The sequence below is a fragment of the Entelurus aequoreus genome, linkage group LG13, assembly GCF_033978785.1.
Source record: "Entelurus aequoreus isolate RoL-2023_Sb linkage group LG13, RoL_Eaeq_v1.1, whole genome shotgun sequence".
Taxonomy (NCBI): Eukaryota; Metazoa; Chordata; class Actinopteri; order Syngnathiformes; family Syngnathidae; genus Entelurus; species Entelurus aequoreus.
In genome coordinates, this window is record NC_084743.1 from 38389616 (window position 1) to 38411203 (window position 21588).

At 39.7% G+C, this 21588-nt stretch overlaps 1 protein-coding gene across 4 annotated transcripts in view; it reads left to right on the forward strand.

The window, feature by feature from the left end:
* Window positions 1–2944: 2944 nt before the first annotated feature.
* The window catches only part of ftcdnl1 (formiminotransferase cyclodeaminase N-terminal like 1), a 110466-nt gene continuing 91822 nt past the window's right edge, over window positions 2945–21588 (forward strand). Inside the window, exons 1-2 of one of the 4 annotated variants that reach the window (XM_062067827.1) lie at window positions 2945–3094; window positions 19791–19909. In XM_062067827.1, coding sequence (XP_061923811.1) covers window positions 2985–3094; window positions 19791–19909 — 229 coding nt within the window. In that variant the 5' untranslated portion in view covers window positions 2945–2984. Of the gene's footprint in view, window positions 3095–4689; window positions 4833–7974; window positions 8107–19476; window positions 19621–19790; window positions 19910–21588 lie in introns of those variants that run through there. The other 3 variants (XM_062067829.1, XM_062067830.1, XM_062067828.1) reach the window with 3 other exon arrangements.

A 21588-nucleotide genomic window follows, 5' to 3' on the forward strand; every position in this document is an offset into this window, starting at 1 on the left:
GGAAAATGCAAGTGAAGGACTAGTGGGGAGTGGAAGCGATTCAGATAGGGAAGATGCTGTGAGAGCCGGGGTTGACCTGATATTCAGATGGGAATGACTACAACAGTAAATAAACACAAGACATATATATACTCTATTAGCCACAACACAACCAGGCTTATATTTAATATGCCACAAATTAATCCCGCATAAAAACACCTAGGTGTTTGTTATGCTAGCTCCTAGCTACTAGCTCGAGCTAGTTATAGCTTGAGCGGGTTATATGGACTGGATCCCGTATATATAACCCGCCAATACAATTCAAACACCTGCACAACACACACACTCACTCAGCCCAAAGAACCGTTCACCTAACCCAGGGGTCGGCAACCTTTACCACTCAAAGAGCCATTTTGGCAAGTTTCACAAATTATAGAAAGTAATGGGAGCCACAAAAAAAATGTAAAATTTAAAATGAAAATCACCGCATACAAAGCTTACATGCTTTGTGCTATGTTAACCAGGGATCTCAGACACACGCACCGGCACGCACTTTAATTATGGAAATTTGATGTTTGTGCAGCCCGCGAGTTTTGAATGAATGTCGCTTGATAGCCGCTTGATAGCGTCATACTTGCCAACCCTCTAATTTTTCCCGGGAGACTCCCGAATATCAGAGCGTGATGACACTACATTTGGCGCCCTCTACAGTCTGCCCTGACAGTGTACCTGCTCGACCACAAGTGGAATGCTGTTCTAGCTTGCTCACGTAAGAGACAGCAAGGCTACTAACTCAGCAGCCACACATCTTACACTGACGGTACCAATACCCAGAATCCCATGCAGCCCTAACTCTTCCGCTCAACCAACGCACGGAGAGGGGGGGGGGGGGTTGATGTGTGGGGGGATTTGGTGGTAGCGGGGGTGTATAATGTAGACCGGAAGAGTTAGGGCTGCATGGGATTCTGGGTAATGGTTCTGTTGTGTTTATGTTGTGTTACGGTGGGATGTTCTCCAGAAATGTGTTTTTCATTCTTTTTTGGTGTGGGTTCACAGTGTGGCGCATATTTGTAACGTAACAATGTTAAAGTTGTTTGATACGGCTACCGTCAGTGTAAGCTGTGTGGCTGATGAGTAAGTATGCTTTGCTGTCTCCTGTGTGCAAGTAATGACAACATGCAACATGTGGCTGGACTGGCACGCTGTATGTAAATGCTATAGAGGACAATTGCTGCAGTGCAATTAGGGCACGCCCTTTATTTAGTAAGTAAGAGTGTAAATAGGATTAGTTTTTCCCTAGGAGTAATCTATGAGAGACACTGAGATCCATAAATCTCCTGGGAAAATCGGGGGGGTCGGCATGTATGTAGCTGAGCCGCATCAGAGTGGTCAAGGAGCCGCATGCGGCTCCGGAGCCGCGGGTTGCCGACCCCTGACCTAACCCAAGGTTCATAAAGCTTATATATTTAACCAAAGTTACGTACATGACACGCACGTACGGGCAAGCAATCAAATGTTTGGAAGCGCGCGGGTGGCACCTGATATTCAGCTGGGAATGACTACAACAGTAAATAAACACAAGACATATATATACTCTATTAGCCACAACACAACCAGGCTTATATTTAATATGCCACAAATTAATCCTAGCTCGAGCTAGTTATAGCAAGCGATCAAATGTTTGGAAGCACAGCTACGTACTCACGGTATCGCGTCTGTGTATCCAAATCAAAGTCCTCCTGGTTAGAGTCTCTGTTGTCCGAGTTCTTCGATCTTGACTGCATCTTTCGGGAATGTAAACAAACACCGGCTGTGTTGTGTTGCTGACTTCCCTCGCAAAATATCCGCTTCGCACCGACAACTTTCTTCTTTGCTTGCTCAGCTTTTCTCCATAATGCAATGAACAAATTGCAACAGATTCACCAACACAGATGTCCAGAATACTGTGGAATAATGAGATGAAAACAGAGCTATTTCGTATTGGCTTCAATGGGGAAGCCATACCTCTTTTTAAACTGGCTACGTCACGCGCATACGTCATCATACCGAGACGTTTTCAAGCGGAAGTGTGACGGGAAATTTAAAATTGCACTTTATAAGTTAACCCGGCCGTATTGGCATGTGTTGCAATGTTAAGATTTCATCATTGATATATAAACTATCAGACTGCGTGGTCGGTAGTAGTGGGTTTCAGTAGGCCTTTAAGAAACTAATCAAACTACAAATGTTTACTAAGTACAAAGAAGAAGAATCTTGGTAAATATCTTAAACTTTAGGAAGGACAGATAAAGAGATTGTATTTATCTTATTATAAGTGACTTATGAAGAAATCCGTTGTATTAACGCTACACTGATTGATTGGCAACACTAAATTGGCCCTAGTGTGTGAATGTGGGTGTGAACGTTGTCTGTCTATCTGTGTTGGCCCTGTGATGAGGTGGCGACTTGTCCAGGGTGTGGCCTGCCTTCCACCCGAATGCAGCTGAGATAGGCTCCAGCACCCGCCGTGACCCCAAAAGGGACAAGCGGTAGAAAATGGATTGATGGATGATTGTAATGTGTAAAATGTTTGAAATGTGTACACACAGAGTACAGGCAGTGAATATATGTGTACATAATTGATATGAAGTGGAAAAGGGGTAGGATTAAGTAAGCCTTGCTTCTTCCTGCTCATTTTTGGATATGGTGTAAAAAAAATTAAAAAATGTGATGCATTATTTGTAATCTATTATGTTCAAATAAAATCGGAATCTGAATAATAACTTAAATAGAATATAATATAAATAGGGTGGTTATAAATAGCATAGGTTAATAGGAATACATTATAAATAAAATGGAATAAATTGGATAGATCATGAAAAAATAGAATTATAGAATGTTTGTTCGTCATTTAGTAGAATGTTACCTAGCTTATTCATGTATTCACCTGAATGTCTCCGTGGAAGAAGACCAGATGTTTGTTGACTTGAGGTCCTTCAGGCTTGAGGAGGAGCAGGTCGTTTTTCATGTGGGTTGTGGTTCCACACACAGCCAGCAGTTTATGGATCTTTCGGCCAGCTGGACAGCTGGAGGATGCATGCAGTCGTGGAGAAGAAGCCATTGCTTTGAAGACCAGGTGAGACAAATTCCCAATGAAGACTTAAGAGACAAGCTCTCAGGTAGAATTTCATTTGCTGCTCTGCAAGCTAACGTTAACCACGTCTGCTAAACATCGTTTTCTTTGTCGCTTTAACGCCACCCTAATAAAGGCCTTATTTTGTTATTATTTTGTGTCTTCTTGAAGATAATCATCTTATCGTGTATCAATCTCAAATGAAAGTGGTTCATAAGCAAGTATTTTCGTTGCTTTTTTCATGTTATTTGTCCACAGAGAGACGCTGTTTTTTAGACATGCTCGTAGTGCCGACAAACCGCCTTACTGCGCATGTCAGTGACGTCAACTTTGGCGAGCCAAAGAAACTGCACAAGCTTCAAGATGATTACTGTCTTTTGATTGCCTCTTCGGCCATGAAAACGAGAAAGAACACATTTAATCTTCCATTGACAATACATTTAATCGTTCCATTTCTCCCAAAATATTGCAAAATAAGTTTGCTTTTGTAAACCGTAAACCATGGTATATATTAAAATAAGTCAAATTAAACAAAATAAAACCACATTTCCAGTTATGCCTAAACAGAAAAGGACTACTTTGTGTTTGACCTGGACTAATGCAGCTGAGATAGGCTCCAGCACCCCCTGCGACCCCGTAAGGGACAAGCGGTAGAAAATGAATGGATGATGGATAATGCTATGTTAGTTTTTTTCCCATCATGTTCAATGCTAAAAATTTAATGTCACACTTTATAAACACTTTAAGGGCCGGTGTTCTCAGGCGATGCAAGCAGGGGGACAATCTGTTGCAGGGGGCGCCAAATTGCAGAATCTACAGATAAAATAAAGAAATGTAATTGAAAAATACGTAATTAAAATGAATATATGATGAAACACACTCTGTACACTTATTAGGGAAGTTTACTTTTTCAAGAAATAATAACACCTCAATACTGCATTTAAAATGTTGACATCCAGTTGAGTTTAGTAAAGATGAATCATATTTAAAACACGTTTTTGTATTATATTTGTCTTAAACTGTGATTTAAAAAATACACCAAAATGCTAAATCAATCATGGTTGTTTTGACAGCCCCCCTTCCTTCTCACGCCGCTATAGACTATTTCATGTTACTGCGCATGTGCATGCGTGATGGCGTAATACCTTCTGAAACACAAATTGGCGCCTTATTAGAGTTTTGTTTACAAATAAAGCGCAAGAGGAGAAAGCGAGAAGAAAATAGTTTTTATCTAAGGCTTTTTACCTAAGGCGTCAAGCTATAACACCAAATTAAGTATTGCACAATAGCACCAATCAGGAGTAGCATTGCTCCCTGTCGAATGCAGAGCTGTAATGGAGAGTGATGCTTTTTGTCACAAAAAGGTGAGTATTAAAGCCCTCCAAATACTAAAGTATTGTAACGAGGGTCTGAAGATGTAGTGCAAGCAAAAAATAAAGGCAGGCAGGCAGAAACTCAAGAGGCACTTGTTTGTTGATGTGACACCCACAAAAAGTTGTTATTGTGTATTTATATAATTTGTTTTGATAATATTCATGTGAATGAGAGGTAATGGTGACACTACGGATCTCAACAGATTGCTAAACAACAGCTAACTACTGACAGTAGGGGGCAGTGTAGGTCTGTTTCACCGTGGGAGTCTCCTGTACACTGACGTGTTTCCGCCCAAACTCCACAATCCTGTGGAATCTGTGAAAGCGACAACACGTTTCAATTTGTGATCCTTGTGTCCATATTACAGGTTAGTAATGACCTTAAAGCAGCTATATTTGAAACACAAATAATTTTGTGATAAAGTGCAGTCACTGAGCTTTAGTTTGATGTAAGGATGATGACGTTTGGTGTTCATTTTGGGACATTGTAATGTAATGCAATGTGGGCTGCTGCAGTTTATTTTTCTAGCCACTTCTGCAAAAGTGACAAGTGCAATGAGCCTACATGTGTACAATACGAGTTCGTTTTTGTATTACAACTTTCTATCTAGTTTAATGGTCCAGTTCTGCCAGTGTTGATAGCATTAGCCACTGTCTACTTTCTGGGTGCACTGTAGTGATGCAGCTACTCACACGTGGGCTTTGCCAAAGCAATGTAGTGACACTACAAGAATATAGACACTGTAGAAACAGTATTATGCTGAAAAGGAAAACGAGCAATATTGATGAAGACAACAGATGATGTATAATGAGAATGGAGTTATGTAGTGTCAATTTGAATAATAACAGAATGATTGTTATAACGATTATTATTGTGATAATGCAAAAATATGAACATTGAAAAGACAATGGAAAAAAACAAAAGAAAAAAAGAGACAGAATATATTTTATTGTGGTTCAATAAAAACACAATCCTGTGGAATCTGTGAAAGCGACAACACGTTTCAATTTGTGATCATTGTGTCCATATTGCAGGATAACTATAAGCTGTGACGAGGTACCCACGCCGGTACCTGTAACATTGACAACAACCTCGTCGAGGGAAGTCTTGTTAAAAGCTTATTTTTACGGACCAGCACTTCCGGTGTTGTGCCAAAATGTGAATGCCTGCCAAAAATGTATTTCTGTCGCGGAAGCGCGCAGCGTTCGCTAAACCTGTATCTCTTGGCTTTGCCTGTCTACAGCGGATTACTAGGTACAATACTAACACTTTATCTTGGTGGTTATTCCATACTTGCCAACCCTCCCGTTTTTAGCAGGAGAATCCCGGTATTCAGCGCCTCTCCCCACAACCTCCCGGCAGAGATTCTCTCCCGACAAACTCCCGGTATTCAGCCGGAGCTGGAGGCCACGCCCCCTCCAGCTCAATGCGGACCTGAGACTGAGTGGGGACAGCCTGTTCTCACGTCCGCTTTCCCACAATATAAACAGCTTGCCTGCCCAATGACGTCATAACATCTAGGGCTTTTAGAGAGTAGAGTGCACAACTGCGCACACAACAAGGAGAGAAGCAGAAGAACGAGGAAATTACAGACATGGCGACGCCGTCGACGAGCAAGATGAAGAAATACGCTTGCAAGTTCCAAAACGAATGGAAACAAGAATTTCAGTTCATCCAGGACAGTTCGAAGGGGAAGGTGTATGTTGCCTGTAAATTTTGTAGAACAGACTTCTCCATTGAACACGGTGGCCGAAATGATATACTCATCATTAACGGAGAAGTTAAACAGGACAATACTGCCATCTAATGGATAGCCACCGGAACACTGAAATTGAAGTATTTCTTTTATTTTGTAAATAAAATAAATATATATATATATATATAGCTAGAATTCACTGAAAGTCAAGTATTTCATACATATATATATATATATGAAATATATATGAAATACTCGAGTTGGTGAATTCTAGCTGTAAATAACCACGCCCCCAACCACCCCCTACCCCCCACCTCCCGATATTGGAGGTCTCAAGGTTGGCAAGTATGGGTTATTGTAACGCTACGTGTCTGACATTATTTAAGCCTTTATCGTGTCCCGAAAATGACAGTTTGCCTTTTCTGTGGTGTTAATAAGATTTAAAGGACGGTTGTTAGTCCGATGTTGATGTGATAAAACCTCTTTCTTGTTTGGAAGATACATACAATTGTAACTGTTATTTTTTCGTGCACATAATAAATATAAAGTGTTTGGATGTGTTCCATCCATCCATCCATCCATTTTCTACCGCTTGTCCCTTTTTCATTTATGTAAAATTGTCATTAAATGTAATATTGCCTGACAAAAAGTGATTCAATGTAATATTTTGATATTTACACATTGTATATTTACACACGCATATTTTACTAGAATACCTTTATGACAGTGGCGGGCCGTGCGTTTCCCACCTAGGCCTTCAGTGATGTCCGACTTCAATGCTTACCTCTAAAAATATCATCATTTATGTCACCGCATGACCATTGCTGGAGAAACACTATACATGAACACATTTATGCACTACTGGGCATTGTACAAAACGGGTTATTATCTGGCGCATTTAAAAATCAATAAACCCGCATCAGCAATTAAAACATATATTATTTGGTACTGTCACAATTAAAATTGCAAAAAACATTTTAAACGTGAAAAAATAAAGAAATAAAATATCTGAACTCACATTTAATCGACAGCTAAGCTAGCTTCGGAGTTGGCCGAGATGGTCTCACAAGATGTAGTTTCAATCTTAAATATCCTTTCAATCTTAAATATCGTTCTTTGACAATAGTGTTGCGTGGGCCCGAATTCATACACTGTCGTGACCTCGTCAGTGCGTGACAAACGAGAGGTGAGCAGTGTCAGTGCGGTGCAGATGATGAAACTTTTTTCCCTGGGGGCCGCATTGGACTTTAAATATTTGGTCAAGGGGCCGAAATCCGACTTTACTTCTTTATCTTTATAAAAACTTTAGTGTAATCAAACGGAAAGGCGTCATTTTTGTATTGTCGCCAAGAGAGGAGCAGCAGCTACTAGATAGTCGCTGTTAGCACACTGCAACACTACCTCGCTAGCTAGCTAGGCTAGGCTAAACTAAACCAAGCTAAGGCTAGTCTGGATTAGGACTCCGCATGGACGCACGCGCACGAACAGGCTCCAATTACTTCACGTCAAAGGTCGGCTCCAGGCTTTAACAGAGGCCCAACAGCTATCATCAGGTCGGCTCCAGGCCTCAGCAGAAGCCCAGCAGCTATCATCAGGTCGGCTCCAGGCCTCAGCAGAAGCCCAGCAGCTATCATCAGGTCGGCTCCAGGCCTCAGCAGAAGCCCAGCAGCTATCATCAGGTGGGCTCCAGGCCTCAGCAGAAGATCAGCAGCTATCATCAGGTCGGCTCCAGGCTTCAGCAGAAGCCCAACAGCTATCATCAGGCCGGCTCCAGGCCTCAGCAGAAGCCCAGCAGCTATCATCAGGCCGGCTACAGGCTTCAACAGAGGCCCAACAGCTATCACAACGAAGGCCACCAAAAGAGAAATGGAAGAACTAAAGAGATCTAATGAGGAGCTACGGAAATCAGTGGAGTTTATGGCACACCAAATGGAAGCAATGACAAGTAAGCAAGACACTTTGATGGACATGATAAAATATATTAAGGAACTGAAGAAGCAAAATGAAGAGAAAGACAATAGGATTGTGCAACTGCAAAATAGATTATCTGATTTAGAACAGTATACTAGAATGAACGATGTCATTGTTACTGGTCTGCCAACGCGACCTGCGTCATTTGCTGCTGCAGTGAGGTCCGAGGTCCAGAAATCAGTGCCCAGGGACCCAGATTTGGACTCAGTGGAGCGGCAGGTGGTGAAATTCCTCCAAGAAAAGGGATTTAGCATAAATAAGGAGAATAAGAAGCTTGTCACGTTTCCCTCAGAAAGATAAAAGCCAAACTGGCAACCATCATTATGAGGTTTGCAAATAGAAAATTATTTTGCGACAAAGTAGGATGCTCAAGGGATCAAATGTTTATCTCAATGAACATTTAACCAAGAGCAATGCTGATATTGCTAAAAGAGCTCGGTACCTACGCAAAGAGGGAAAAATACAAGCAACATGGTCGTCCAACTGCAAAGTCTACATAAAGCTATATGGTGCACCTGAGCAGGCACAAGTGCTAATAGTCAGGAGCTTAAAGGCCTATTGAAACCCACTACTACCGACCACGCAGTCTGATAGTTTATATATCAATGATAAAATCCTAACATTGCAACACATGCCAATACGGCCGGGTTAACTTATAAAGTGCAATTTTAAGTTTCCCGCGAAACTTCCGGTTGAAAACGTCTATGTATGATGACGTATGTGCGTGATGTCAATCGTTGAAACGGAAGTATTCAGACACCATTGTATCCAAGCTGTTTTCATCGCAAAATTCCACAGTATTCTGGACATCTGTGTTGGTGAATCTTTTGCAATTGGTTTAATGAACAATGAAGACTGCAAAGAAGAAAGCTGTAGGTGGGATCGGTGTATTAGCAGCTGGCTGCAGCAACACAACCAGGAGGACTTTGACTTGGATAGCAGACGCGCTATCCGACGCTAGCCGCCGACCGCATCGATGATCGGGTGAAGTCCTTCGTCGCTCCGTCGATCGCTGGAACGCAGGTGAGCACTGGTGTTGATGAGCAGATGAGGGCTGGCTGGCGTAGGTGGATAGCTAATGTTTTTAGCATAGCTCTGTGAGGTCCCGTAGCTAAGTTAGCTTCAATGGCGTAGTTAGCAACAGCATTGTTAAGCTTCGCCAGGCTGGAAAGCATTAACCGTGTAGTTACAGGTCCATGGTTTAATAGTATTGTTGATTTTCTGTCTATCCTTCCAGTCAGGGGTTTATTTCTTTTGTTTCTATTTGCAGTTAAGCCTGATGCTATCACGTTAGCTCCGTAGCTAAAGTGCTTCGCCGATGTATTGTTGTGGAGATAAAAGTCACTGTGAATGTCCATTTCGCGTTCTCGACTCTCATTTTCAAGAGGATATAGTATCCGAGGTGGTTTAAAATACAAATCCGTGATCCACAATAGAAAAAGGAGAAAGTGTGGAATCCAATGAGCCCTTGTACCTAAGTTACAGTCAGAGCAAAAAAGATACGTCCTGCACTGCACTCTAGTCCTTCACTCTCACGTTCCTCATCCACAAATCTTTCATTCTCGCTCAAATTAATGGGGTAATCGTCACTTTCTCGGTCCGAATCGCTGTCGCTGCTGGTGTAAACAATGGGGAAATGTGAGGAGCCTTTCAACCTGTGACGTCACGCTACTTCCGGTACAGGCAAGGCTTTTTTTATCAGCGACCAAAAGTTGCGAACTTTATCGTCGATGTTCTCTACTAAATCCTTTCAGCAAAAATATGGCAAAATCGCGAAATGATCAAATATGACACATAGAATGGATCTGCTATCCCCGTTTAAATAAAAAAAATCATTTCAGTAGGCCTTTAAATGATTTGGAAAAATTTGCATAGTTTGTGGTTTGCTGATCTATATGTTTTTTGTGTTTTTGGAGTTTGTATGTGTGTGTTTCAGTGCAAGTGTTTCAGTGGAGGTGGATACAAATGTGTTATCTGTACAAAGAAAAAGAAAAAACTAAAATATAATGGAAAGTGAATTAAAAAATATCTTTACCAATGTTGGTGATAAGGAATTAGAATGCAGAAGTACTGATAATAATCATAGTAGTGAACTGTATAATAATTCTAATAACATCCAACTACACTTTTATGACAATATCAATTACAACTGCAATTCAAATGAGTTTGGCAGTGACATAGATCCGGATTGTAATCTTTACAATAATATTACTAGAAACTGTGAGTACTACACAGATGAACAATTTAAATGTCTGAATATGGACAAATCATTTACCGTAATACATTTTAATAGCCGAAGCTTGTATAAAAACTATGACTATATTAGAGAATATCTGAGCCAGTTCAACACATTTAGTATTGTTGCAGTCTCAGAGACTTTGCTCGATGAGAACAAGTGTTGTGAAATGAGATTGGAAGGTTATGAATTATTCACTACAAACAGATCTGGAAAAAGGGGAGGAGGAGTAGCACTTTTTGTGAATCGAGATTTAAACTGTTGGTAGATTGACAGCAAATCAACTGCTATAGCTGGAGTCTTTGAATGTATAACTGTAGAAATTGAAGTAGAAAAATCCAAAAAAATAAATGTCAGTTGTGTTTATGGAACGCCTGGATCATGTCTAGACACATTCAATCAAAAATTGGATTATTTGTTCAGTAAGTCAAACAAGATCCATATTGTGTGCTGTGATTTTAATATTAATCTTCTGAACCCCATGGACAGTACCAAAACAACAGATTTTATAACAGGATTGTACAGCAATAATTTATTTCCCCTCATCACAAAACCAACCAGAATAACAGTAGACTTTGCCACACTGATAGATAACATTTTCATCAATCAACCAGAGAATCAAATAACAGCAGGACTACTACTCAATGACATATGTGATCATCTACCTGTATTCAGTATTTTCCACAATTTCTTTGATAAGAGAAAAAACAAAAAAGCAGTTCAATATAGATTTGTTAGACATCAAACACCAGAAACTATGGCAGCATTCAAGTCAGAGTTATGTGCTCAAGACTCGGGGGAGGTTTATACCTCCACAGACCCGGATGAGGCATATGAAACTTTTCTTAACATTTTCATAAAATTGTATGATAAGCACTGTCCAATTCAAAAACATGACATTAAGGACAGCACTGTTAAAGACAAACCGTGGATCACAAGGGGACTATTGAAGTCCTGAAAAAAGAAAACTTATCTTTACAGAAGACATTTAAAGTACAGAACCAAAGAAACTGAACACAAATATAAAATGTACAAAAATAAGTTAACACAAATAATAAAGCACAGCAAAATAAAATTTTACTGTAACCTATTAGAACAACATAAAAATAGCATCCAGGGTACGTGGAAAGTTTTAAATGGTATCATTAAAAAAACATGACAAATAAGGAACATCCAAGCTATTTCATAGAAAATAATCAAACTATAAATGACCCTAAGGAAATAACGGATGCTTTCAACACCTTCTTTGTGAATGTTGGACCCAATTTAGCAAATTAAATTGTACAACCCGAAAACAGTGTCAAATTTAATGAACAAACCATTCAAAGCAACTTAGAATCTTTTTTATTTCTCCTGTTCATGAAAGTGAAATCACAGAAATTGTAAATTCTCAAAAAAACAAGAAGTCAACAGACTGCTGTGACTTGGACTTTTCTCTGATCAAGGAAATTGTTGATTTTATAGTTCCCTTCACTTATATATGCAATATTTATTTTATAAAAGGTGTCTTCCCAATGAAAATGAAAACGACAAAAGTTATTCCCATCTTCAAAAGTGGAGATGAACATCAGTTCACCAACTATAGGCCTATTTCTTTACTCTCACAATTTTCAAAAGTCCTTGAAAATTTTTTTGTATCAAGATTAGACAGTTTTATTGATAAGCATCACTTGCTAAGTGAACACCAATACGGTTTTCAATCAAACAGGTCCACTTCCATGGCAGTGATGGAACTAGTTGAGGAGGTAACCACTGCAATTGATAAGAGGGAGTTTGTTGTTGGCCTTTTTATTGACCTGAGCAAGGCCTTTGACATCATCGATCACACATTACTTTTTAAACAAAATGCAGAGGTATGGTGTCAGAGCAGAGGTCTTGCTCATGATTGGTTGAAAAGTTATCTTGGTGGCAGAGAACAGTATGTGCATATGAACAATGTAGATTCAGATAAAAAGATTATAACACATGAAGTACCCCAAGGTTCTGTACTGGGACAAAAATTGTTTTTATTGTATATTAATGATATCTGTAAAATCTTTAAAAAACTGTATTCTCTTTGCTGATGATACAAGTCTGTACTGTTCTGGGCAAGACCTTGGCCAACTCCTAGAGACTGTAGAGAGTGAACTACACATACTAAAGCAATGGTTTGATGCCAATAAACTATCAATCAACCTAAATAAAACCATCTATCCATCCATCCATCTTCTTCCGCTTATCCAAGGTCGGGTCGCGGGGGCAGCAGCCTAAGCAGGGAAGCCCAGACTTCCCTCTCCCCAGCCACTTCGTCCAGCTCTTCCCGGGGGATCCAGAGGCGTACCCAGGCCAGCCGGGAGACATAGTCTTCCCAAAGTGTCCTGGGTCTTCCCCGTGTCCTCCTACCGGTCAGACGTGCCCTAAACACTTCCCTAGGGAGGCGTTCGGGTGGCATCCTGACCAGATGCCCGAACCACCTCATCTGGCTCCTCTCGATGTGGAGGAGCAGCGGCTTTACTTTGAGCTCCTCCCGGATGACAGAGCTTCTCACCCTATCTCTAAGGGAGAGACCCGCCACCCGGCGGACGAAACTCATTTCGGCCGCTTGTACCCGTGATCTTGTCCTTTCGGTCATAACCCAAAGCTCATGACCATAGGTGAGGAGGGGAACGTAGATCGACCGGTAAATTGAGAGCTTTGCCTTCCGGCTCAGCTCCTTCTTCACCACAACGGATCGATACAGCGTCCTAAATAAAAAATAACATACAGTGTCATATAAGAATTGATGATATGGAGATAGAAAGGGTGTATTCAACAACATTTTTCGGAATCTATATAGATGATAAATTAAATTGGAAACTGTACATAAAAATACTCAAGACAAAGATGGCAAAAATCATTGCTATGTAACATAAAATTAAAAACTCTGTAAATCAAAAGGCTCTTTACATGTTATATAATTCATTCGTACTCCCATATCTTAATTATTGTGTTGAAATCTGGGGTAACTATTACAAATCAAACATCAATTCTATGTTCTTATTTCAAAAGAAAGCGATTACAATTGTAAATTATGCGGATTATCATGATGCTCTGTTTATTAAATTAAAAACATTAATACTGCACGATCTTGTTGACCTCAACACTGCTATTGTGACATACAAAGCTCATAACCACATGCTGCCTCTGTGTCTACAGGAGAGGTTCAAACCTAGCGAGAGTTCCTATGACCTCAGAGGTTCAGCTGTCTTTCAGAAAGCAAACATAAGAACGAGCTTAAAGAGTAGATGTGTTTTTGTCAGGGGGGTTCAACTGCGAAACAGCTTGGATGATTCCTTAAAATGTTCCAGTTACATTCACACATTTAAAAAAAACTTTAAGACCAATGTCTTGGAAAAATATATCACTCTTGAATCAACACAGTAGTTAATACTATGATCAATGTTAATTAAAAACTAAATGTGGGATATAAATATAATGGAAGTATAATTCAATCAATCAATCAATCAATGTTTATTTATATAGCCCTAAATCACAAGTGTCTCAAAGGGCTGCACAAGCCACAACGACATCCTCGGTACAGAGCCCACATACGGCCAAGGAAAAACTCACCCCAGTGGGACGTCAATGTGAATGACTATGAGAAACCTTGGAGAGGACCGCATATGTGGGTAACCCCCCCCCCCCCCCCCTCTAGGGGAGACCGAAAGCAATGGATGTCGAGTGGGTCTGACATAATATTGTGAAAGTCCAGTCCACAGTGAATCGTGAATTGTTTGTATATAGTATATAATTGGTGCAAAAGGTTTAACATGTGTACAAGGATATTTCACATGCCTTTACTGTGTATATAATTGAACAGTATTTATGTTGTGTACAATGTGTATTTATAATATGTTGTGAAAGGGAAATTTAATATTTTTTGGAAGCTCATCTCGTACTTGACTTTGTTTATAGCAGGGGTGTCAAACTCAAATACAGAGTGGGCCAAAATTTAAAACTGAACAAAACCTTTTAATAGGGACCCAAACAAGTTTTGCATTGAATATCGAACAAGCAAGGCTTATATAACTTTATAGTGACATGCAAAATCGAGTTTCAAATAATAATAATAATTAAAAAATATCAATGGCATATCAAATACAATTTAAATAAAAATTGAATGCCTGTTTTCTATTTGCAGTCTTCTGAGGTAAATATCAACATTAACTTTTTCCACAGGGTAATACATTTGAAAATAAAATAACAATGAATAAACCAACCATTCAGGACTTTAAACTGCTCAGTTTGCAACACACTGATCTAATCTGATGTGCCCAAGCCAGGTACCTGGCATCTTTTCTTGGATGCTAGTTCATTAATGTCGGGGCTCAGGCTTTGAGCTGAGGCAACCTTCATTATCGAATGGAGGTCTTCATCAGTCAGACGTATCCTGTGAGACGTTTTCGTCATCTTCATTGAGGAGAAAAATTGCTCACATAGATAAGTGCTGCCGAACATGGAGAGCAATTGAGCAGCTTGGGTGCGGAGCTGAGGCATTGTGTCAGGGATGAATTGTGGAAACTGTGCGGCGCCAACAGCATCATACTTTGACTTCAGCGTGTCATCACACTGGAGTTCAATCAGCTCCATTTGGAGGTTAATTGATGCTTTTTCCACATCGACTGCAAAGGGATTACTAAGCAGTTCAAATCTACATTTCTGACCATCAAAGTCGCCAAATCGCCGGCTTAATTCAGCGCAGAGTACACTGAGTTTTTTAGCAAATTGTGCGCACACGGCGGTGGAGCATACTTGCCAACCCTCCCGAATTTCCCGGGAATTGCCCCTCCCGGGCACACAGTAAGTCAAAATATTTACTTACTAAGTCAATATTTACCGGGGCGGTATAGCTCGGTTGGTAGCAACTTGAGGGTTACAGGTTCGATCCCCGCTTCCGCCATCCTAGTCACTTCCGTTGTGTCCTTGGGCAAGACACTTTACCCACCTGCTCCCAGTGCCACCCACACTGGTTTAAATTTAACTTAGATATTGGGTTTCACTATGTAAAAGCGCTTTGAGTCACTAGAGAAAATCGCTATATAAATATAATTCAATCCAATTCAATAATGACATACTTAGTATCTCAAGTAACTAGGACTGTTTTGTGTATTGTTTTTACTTCACGGAAAAAAATATCGAGATATATGTAGTATATCCTGTGATGAGGTGGCGACTTGTCCAGGGTGTACCCCGCCTCCCACCCGGTTGTAGCTGAGATAGGCTCCAGCGCCCCCCGCGACCCCGAAGGGAATAAGCGGTAGAAAATGGATGGATGGATGTAGTATATCGGCATTCAGCATATGGAGCGGAAAACACAACCAAAAATTGTAGGCTTCCTCGCGCAACGAAAGAGACGTGATGGCGACAGGCCGAGTTACGCTGTTCCTTACGCTGTTACCCACCCCCTTCCCCCTGGAGAGACACCTCCTTAACTAACAAATTTTCTGGGGGAAACACTGATATATATATATATATACACACATGCTTATACATAATATTTATATTACAAACCCAGTTTCCATATGAGTTGGGAAATTGTGTTAGATGTAAATATAAACGGAATACAATGATTTGCAAATCATTTTCAACCCATATTCAGTTAAATATGCTACAAAGACAACATATTTGACGTTCAAACTGATAAAAAAAAAAAATTGTGCAAATAATCATTAACTTTAGAATTTGATGCCAGCGACATGTGACAAAGAAGTTGGGAAAGTTGGCAATAAATACTGATAAAGTTGAGGAATGCTCATCAAACACTTATTTGGAACATCCCACAGGTGTGCAGGCTAATTGGGAACAGGTGGGTGCCATGATTGGGTATAAAAACAGCTTCCCAAAAAATGCTCAGTCTTTCACAAGAAAGGATGGGGCATGGTACACCCATTGTCCACAACTGCGTGAGCAATTAGTCAAACAGTTTAAGAACAACGTTTCTCAAAGTGCAATTGCAAGAAATTTAGAGATTTCAATATCTACGGTCCATAATATCACCAAAAGGTTCAGAAAATCTGGAGAAATCACTCCACGTAAGCGGCATGGCCGGAAACCAACATTGAATGACCGTGACCTTCAATCCCTCAGACGGCACTGTATCAAAAACCGACATCAATCTCTAAAGGATATCACCACATGGGCTCAGGAACATTTCAGAAAACCACTGTCACTAAATACAGTTCGTCGCTACATCTGTAAGTGCAAGTTAAAGCTCTACTATGCAAAGCTAAAGCCATTTATCAACAACATCCAGAAACGCCGCCGGGTTCTCTGGGCCCGAGATCATCTAAGATGGACTCATGCAAAGTGGAAAAGTGTTCTGTGGTCTGATTAGTCCACATTTCAAATTGTTTTTGGAAATATTCGACATCGTGTCATCCGGACCAAAGGGGAAGCGAACCATCCAGACTGTTATCGACGCAAAGTTCAAAAGCCAGCATGTGTGATGGTATGGGGGTGCATTAGTGCCCAAGGCATGGATAACTTACACATCTGTGAAGGCACTATTAATGCTGAAAGGTACATACAGGTTTTGGAGCAACATATGCTGCCATCTAAGCGCCGTCTTTTTCATGGACGCCCCTGCTTATTTCAGCAAGACAATGCCAAGCCACATTCAGCACGTGTTACAACAGCGTGGCTTCGTAAAAAAAGAGTACGGGTACTTTCCTGGTCCGCCTGCAGTCCAGACCTGTCTCCCATCGAAAATGTGTGGCGCATTATGAAGCGTAAAATACGACAGCGGAGACCCCGGACTGTTGAACGACTGAAGCTCTACATAAAACAAGAATGGGAAAGAATTCCACTTTCAAAGCTTCAACAATTAGTGTCAGAGTTTGTTGGTGACGAACCCCAATATGCAGAGACGGCAGGCGTTGAATGGGAAAACATGATTTAATTAAACACTATGGCAAAAAACAAACAAAAGGGTACAAACAAAAAGCGCGCACAAGGCGGAGAACAAACTAGGCTATGAACTAAAATAGCACAAAGGCTAACTGTGGACAAAAAACAAAAACACTTACTGTGACATGAAGGAACTATGACTTGAGCGTAGTGGACAAAAGTAGACAGAGCTACAACGACAAATAGTGACGGGTAGAAGCTACATGTAGAAGTGACAATAATCCAGCAGTGACTAGAGGGCAGAGCAGGTATAAATAGCAGCTGGTTGATTGGCACCAGGTGTGGCCCGGTGCCAATCAGCCACAGCTGAGGGGACACCACTCCGAGAGACAATCAGGAAATGAAGACAAAATAAAATCACTGACAGGAAACTAAGACAAACACAACCAAACTGTCAGGGGCAACCCTGACAATTAGTTTCCTCAGTTCCCAATCGTTTATTGAGTGTTGTTAAAAGAAAAGGTGATGTAACATAGTGGTGAACATGCCCTTTCCCAACTACTTTGGCACGTGTTGCAGCCATGAAATTCTAAGTTAATTATTATTTGCAAAAAAAATATAACGTTTATGAGTTTGAACATCAAATATCTTGGCGAAGTTGGTAGAGTGGCAGCAATCGGAGGATTGCTGGTTACTGGGGTTCAATCCCCACCTTCTACCATCCTAGTCACGTCCGTTGTGTCCTTGGGCAAGACACTTCACCCTTGCTCCTGATGGGTGCTGGTTAGCGCCTTGCATGGCAGCTCCCGCCATCAGTGTGTGAATGTGTGTGTGAATGGGTGAATGTGGAAATACTGTCAAAGCGCTTTGAGTACCTTGAAGGTAGAAAAGCGCTATACAAGTATAACCCATTTATCATTTATTTATCTTGTCTTTGTAGTCATTTAATTGAATATGGGTTGAAAAGGATTTGCAAATCATTGTATTCCGTTTATATTTACATCTAACACAATTTCCCAACTCATATGGAAACAGGGTTTGTATATATATTATTTGATATATACATATAAATTATATGGGTAGATATTTTCTCTAAAAGGGTATTTCAACAAGTAAACAGTACAGTAGGTACTTGATTTTGATATACAGTATGTAATGCCCATAAGGGTATTCTAGTAGAATATGCAGAGATTAGATGTGTCAGTATCAAAATATTACCTGAAATTAATTTTTGGCAGCAACAAACTGGCCGTTTGAGTATATTTTAGCTTTGTAAAGGGTATTTCAACAAGTAAACAGTACAGTAGGTACTTGATTCTGATATGTGTAATGCCCATCAGGGTATTCTAGTAAAATATGCGTGTGTAAATATGCGATGTGTATATATCAAAATATTACGTTGAATCACTTTTTGTCAGGCAATATTACATTTAATGACAATTTTACGTAAATGAATACATCCAAACACTTTATACATATTTATTATGTGCACGAAGAAAAACAGTTACAACTGTAATTATCTTCCAAACAAGAAAGAGGTTTTGTCACATCAACATCGGACTAACAACAGTCCTTTAAATCTCATCAATACCATAGAAAAGGCAACCTGTCATTCTCCGGACACGTAAAGACTTAAATAATGTCAAACACGTAGCGTTACAATAACCACCAAGATAAAGTGTTAGTCTTATACCTTGTAATCTGCTGTGGACAGACGAAGCCAAGAGACGCAGGTTTAGCGAGTGCTGCGCGCTCCCGCGACAGGAAATCAATTTTTGGCAGGCATTGCATTTTGGCACAACACCGGCCTCCACAATATTAACCATATACATCACACCCGTTCCAACTGTGCTAACTAAAATGGTCTCGGAAAAATAGTTACATTTTATTAAATTATTATAATTATTGTAAGTACAGTAAAAGTTGGGATCAGTAATGATCATTGGCAGAAAAACAAAGTCATTGATGTGCAGCTCGCATGATAGTTTCTAGCAACTGTAATTTGCAAAACATTTAAAAGTTGTAGTTATTATTTTCTTAGGGTATTTATTTAAATAGAATATTTATTTTCTTGATTGTTGTGTTATGAATGAATTGTCTATTTGTTTTTAATAATAATACATTTCTGTATTGCTGCATATAAACTTCTGGGCGGTGGAACCAGGGAAGGGGAAGGGGCGGGTTTTGGGTGCAAATTCCACTCCTGCCTGGGTCGTCCAATGACAATCATTAAAATACTTGATTTATTTAGTGCACAAGTGGACTTTGCCCTTTGCACTGATAAGTAGTTTGGCTTGAACAGAGCTGGTGATTATAAACGTACAGTATATATATATATACATATACATACGTATATATTTTCAAGTACAAGACAATATCTTCTCAAAGGTAAGATTATCATTCTTTGCTTTTCACAACAACTTAGATTATTATAACAAAATAATAAGTCAATTGTATATTTATTGTACATAATGTGATGTTAGCTCACGGTGGAGATAATCAGAGATGTTGCTCCGTGTGTTTAAAGGTAATTTATACACTTCTGTACTATTTTGCAGAAGCATGGTGTCCACTTCATTGGGAAGACGTCTGGTGGCGTGTCTTCTCAATGTCTCTGAAGCTCAGAGGAAAGACCTGCTGGACACGGTGGCCATGGCTGCACTATACAACTCTCAAGGTTCAAGTACTTTACACTACACACCAACATAGTGTAACATTGTAGCACAGTATAACATATACTGTGCTACAGTATACTGTATGCTTTAAAACAATGCTACAATACTTAATTATTTACACATTAATGAACAGCAGCAAAATGGACACGGGAATCACTACTGTAGCATCAAAATGAACATAGTATTTGTATACACCACCCATACAATAAACAGTATAATTGTACGCCATCAAAATGCATACTGTCCAGTATGTACATACAATACAGTTTATCTATACACAACCAGCATATAGCTGGGTTGCAAACATGTGATCGGTCTCAAGAGATGGTCTGGAGCTCTATTAGGCTGCTGTTTATTTACTTGAATCAGTGCAAATGTGGGCGTATTTTGAAAGGTTTAGAGGCAAATATATAAGCGATCATGAAATCAATATTTCAAATGGGATGAAGTGAATTTTTACACTCTTAAGAAAAAAATATATTTTTAAAGATTTAAACCATTTATCATCATCAAGAGGGGATGCTTGCTACTACCTCACTTTATTTGATACTTGTATTTAGAGAAGAAAATATTGGAGACACATCATGTCTTTACATCTGAGAGGCCCACAAATTAAACATTAATCCGTGATAGACAAAGTTGGATTTATTTGTGCATCGCTAAGTAACATGTTTGATTGAAATAACGAGTACCGTGCTGCTGCGATCGTGATGCTAATGAGAAAAAGATATGTTTGTTTGGAGTTAATTTCCTGCTACAGATATTAGGTTCATCTACAATTCATGTCTGCAGTTGTTTTTATGCTGTGAAGTTCATATTTTGTCTCATTATTTAGCTATCAATGTCCCTGTTGTACAGCAATGTTTGCGAGCAATATCAAGATTCAGTATATGCTGTTCAGATTTATTCATCTAGTTTATTATTACTATTAAGGATATTTTTCTGACACCAACAAATATCACCAAAGGCGCTATGATGTAGTCATCCGTATCCAATGAAGCACTTGGCTTTCCTGCACAACAACTAAGCTTTTAGTTTCTGTTATGAAAATGCGGGTGGATTGGACCAACAATTACAATATTTATTACTAGGACTTAACATGACATTAGTTTATTTGCACAACCAGGTCTTCCTAGTTTTATTTAGGCATTGCAACCACAAAACAAAGCAAACTAATGTGATCCCTTGTCCTTTTCTTACGTTTAATTCTGCTATCAAACACTACTAATATGCAGTATTAGAGAATGAACTTGATTGCATCACAGAAAGTTTCTCAAACAAATGTTCAAACAAACATTTTACAAAGTGATCGCTGTAGACGCGTGCGGTCCGAGTGTATTCCACAAAATGATGAAAGGGATATTTTTAAGAGCCATTTCCTTCGACGCACTTTCGTTTTTTCCTAAATTTATGACCTTTATGAACCACTTCTTTCGGGACTCTATGAAAGCTCTTCCTGTCTCTCTATTTGAACGATTGGAACACCCAAGAACAGAACGATTGGAACGCCCAAGAACAGAACAGCAATACCACATTTTCTGCTCAAACTCTACACTCACTCTCACTTGTTTTAATGCTACACTCAAGCTACTTGACCATTGTGTGAATTAAGCAATGAAGGAGGAAAACGGATATGATGTCATATGCAACCCACCTAAACACACCTGTATTTATGCACAAT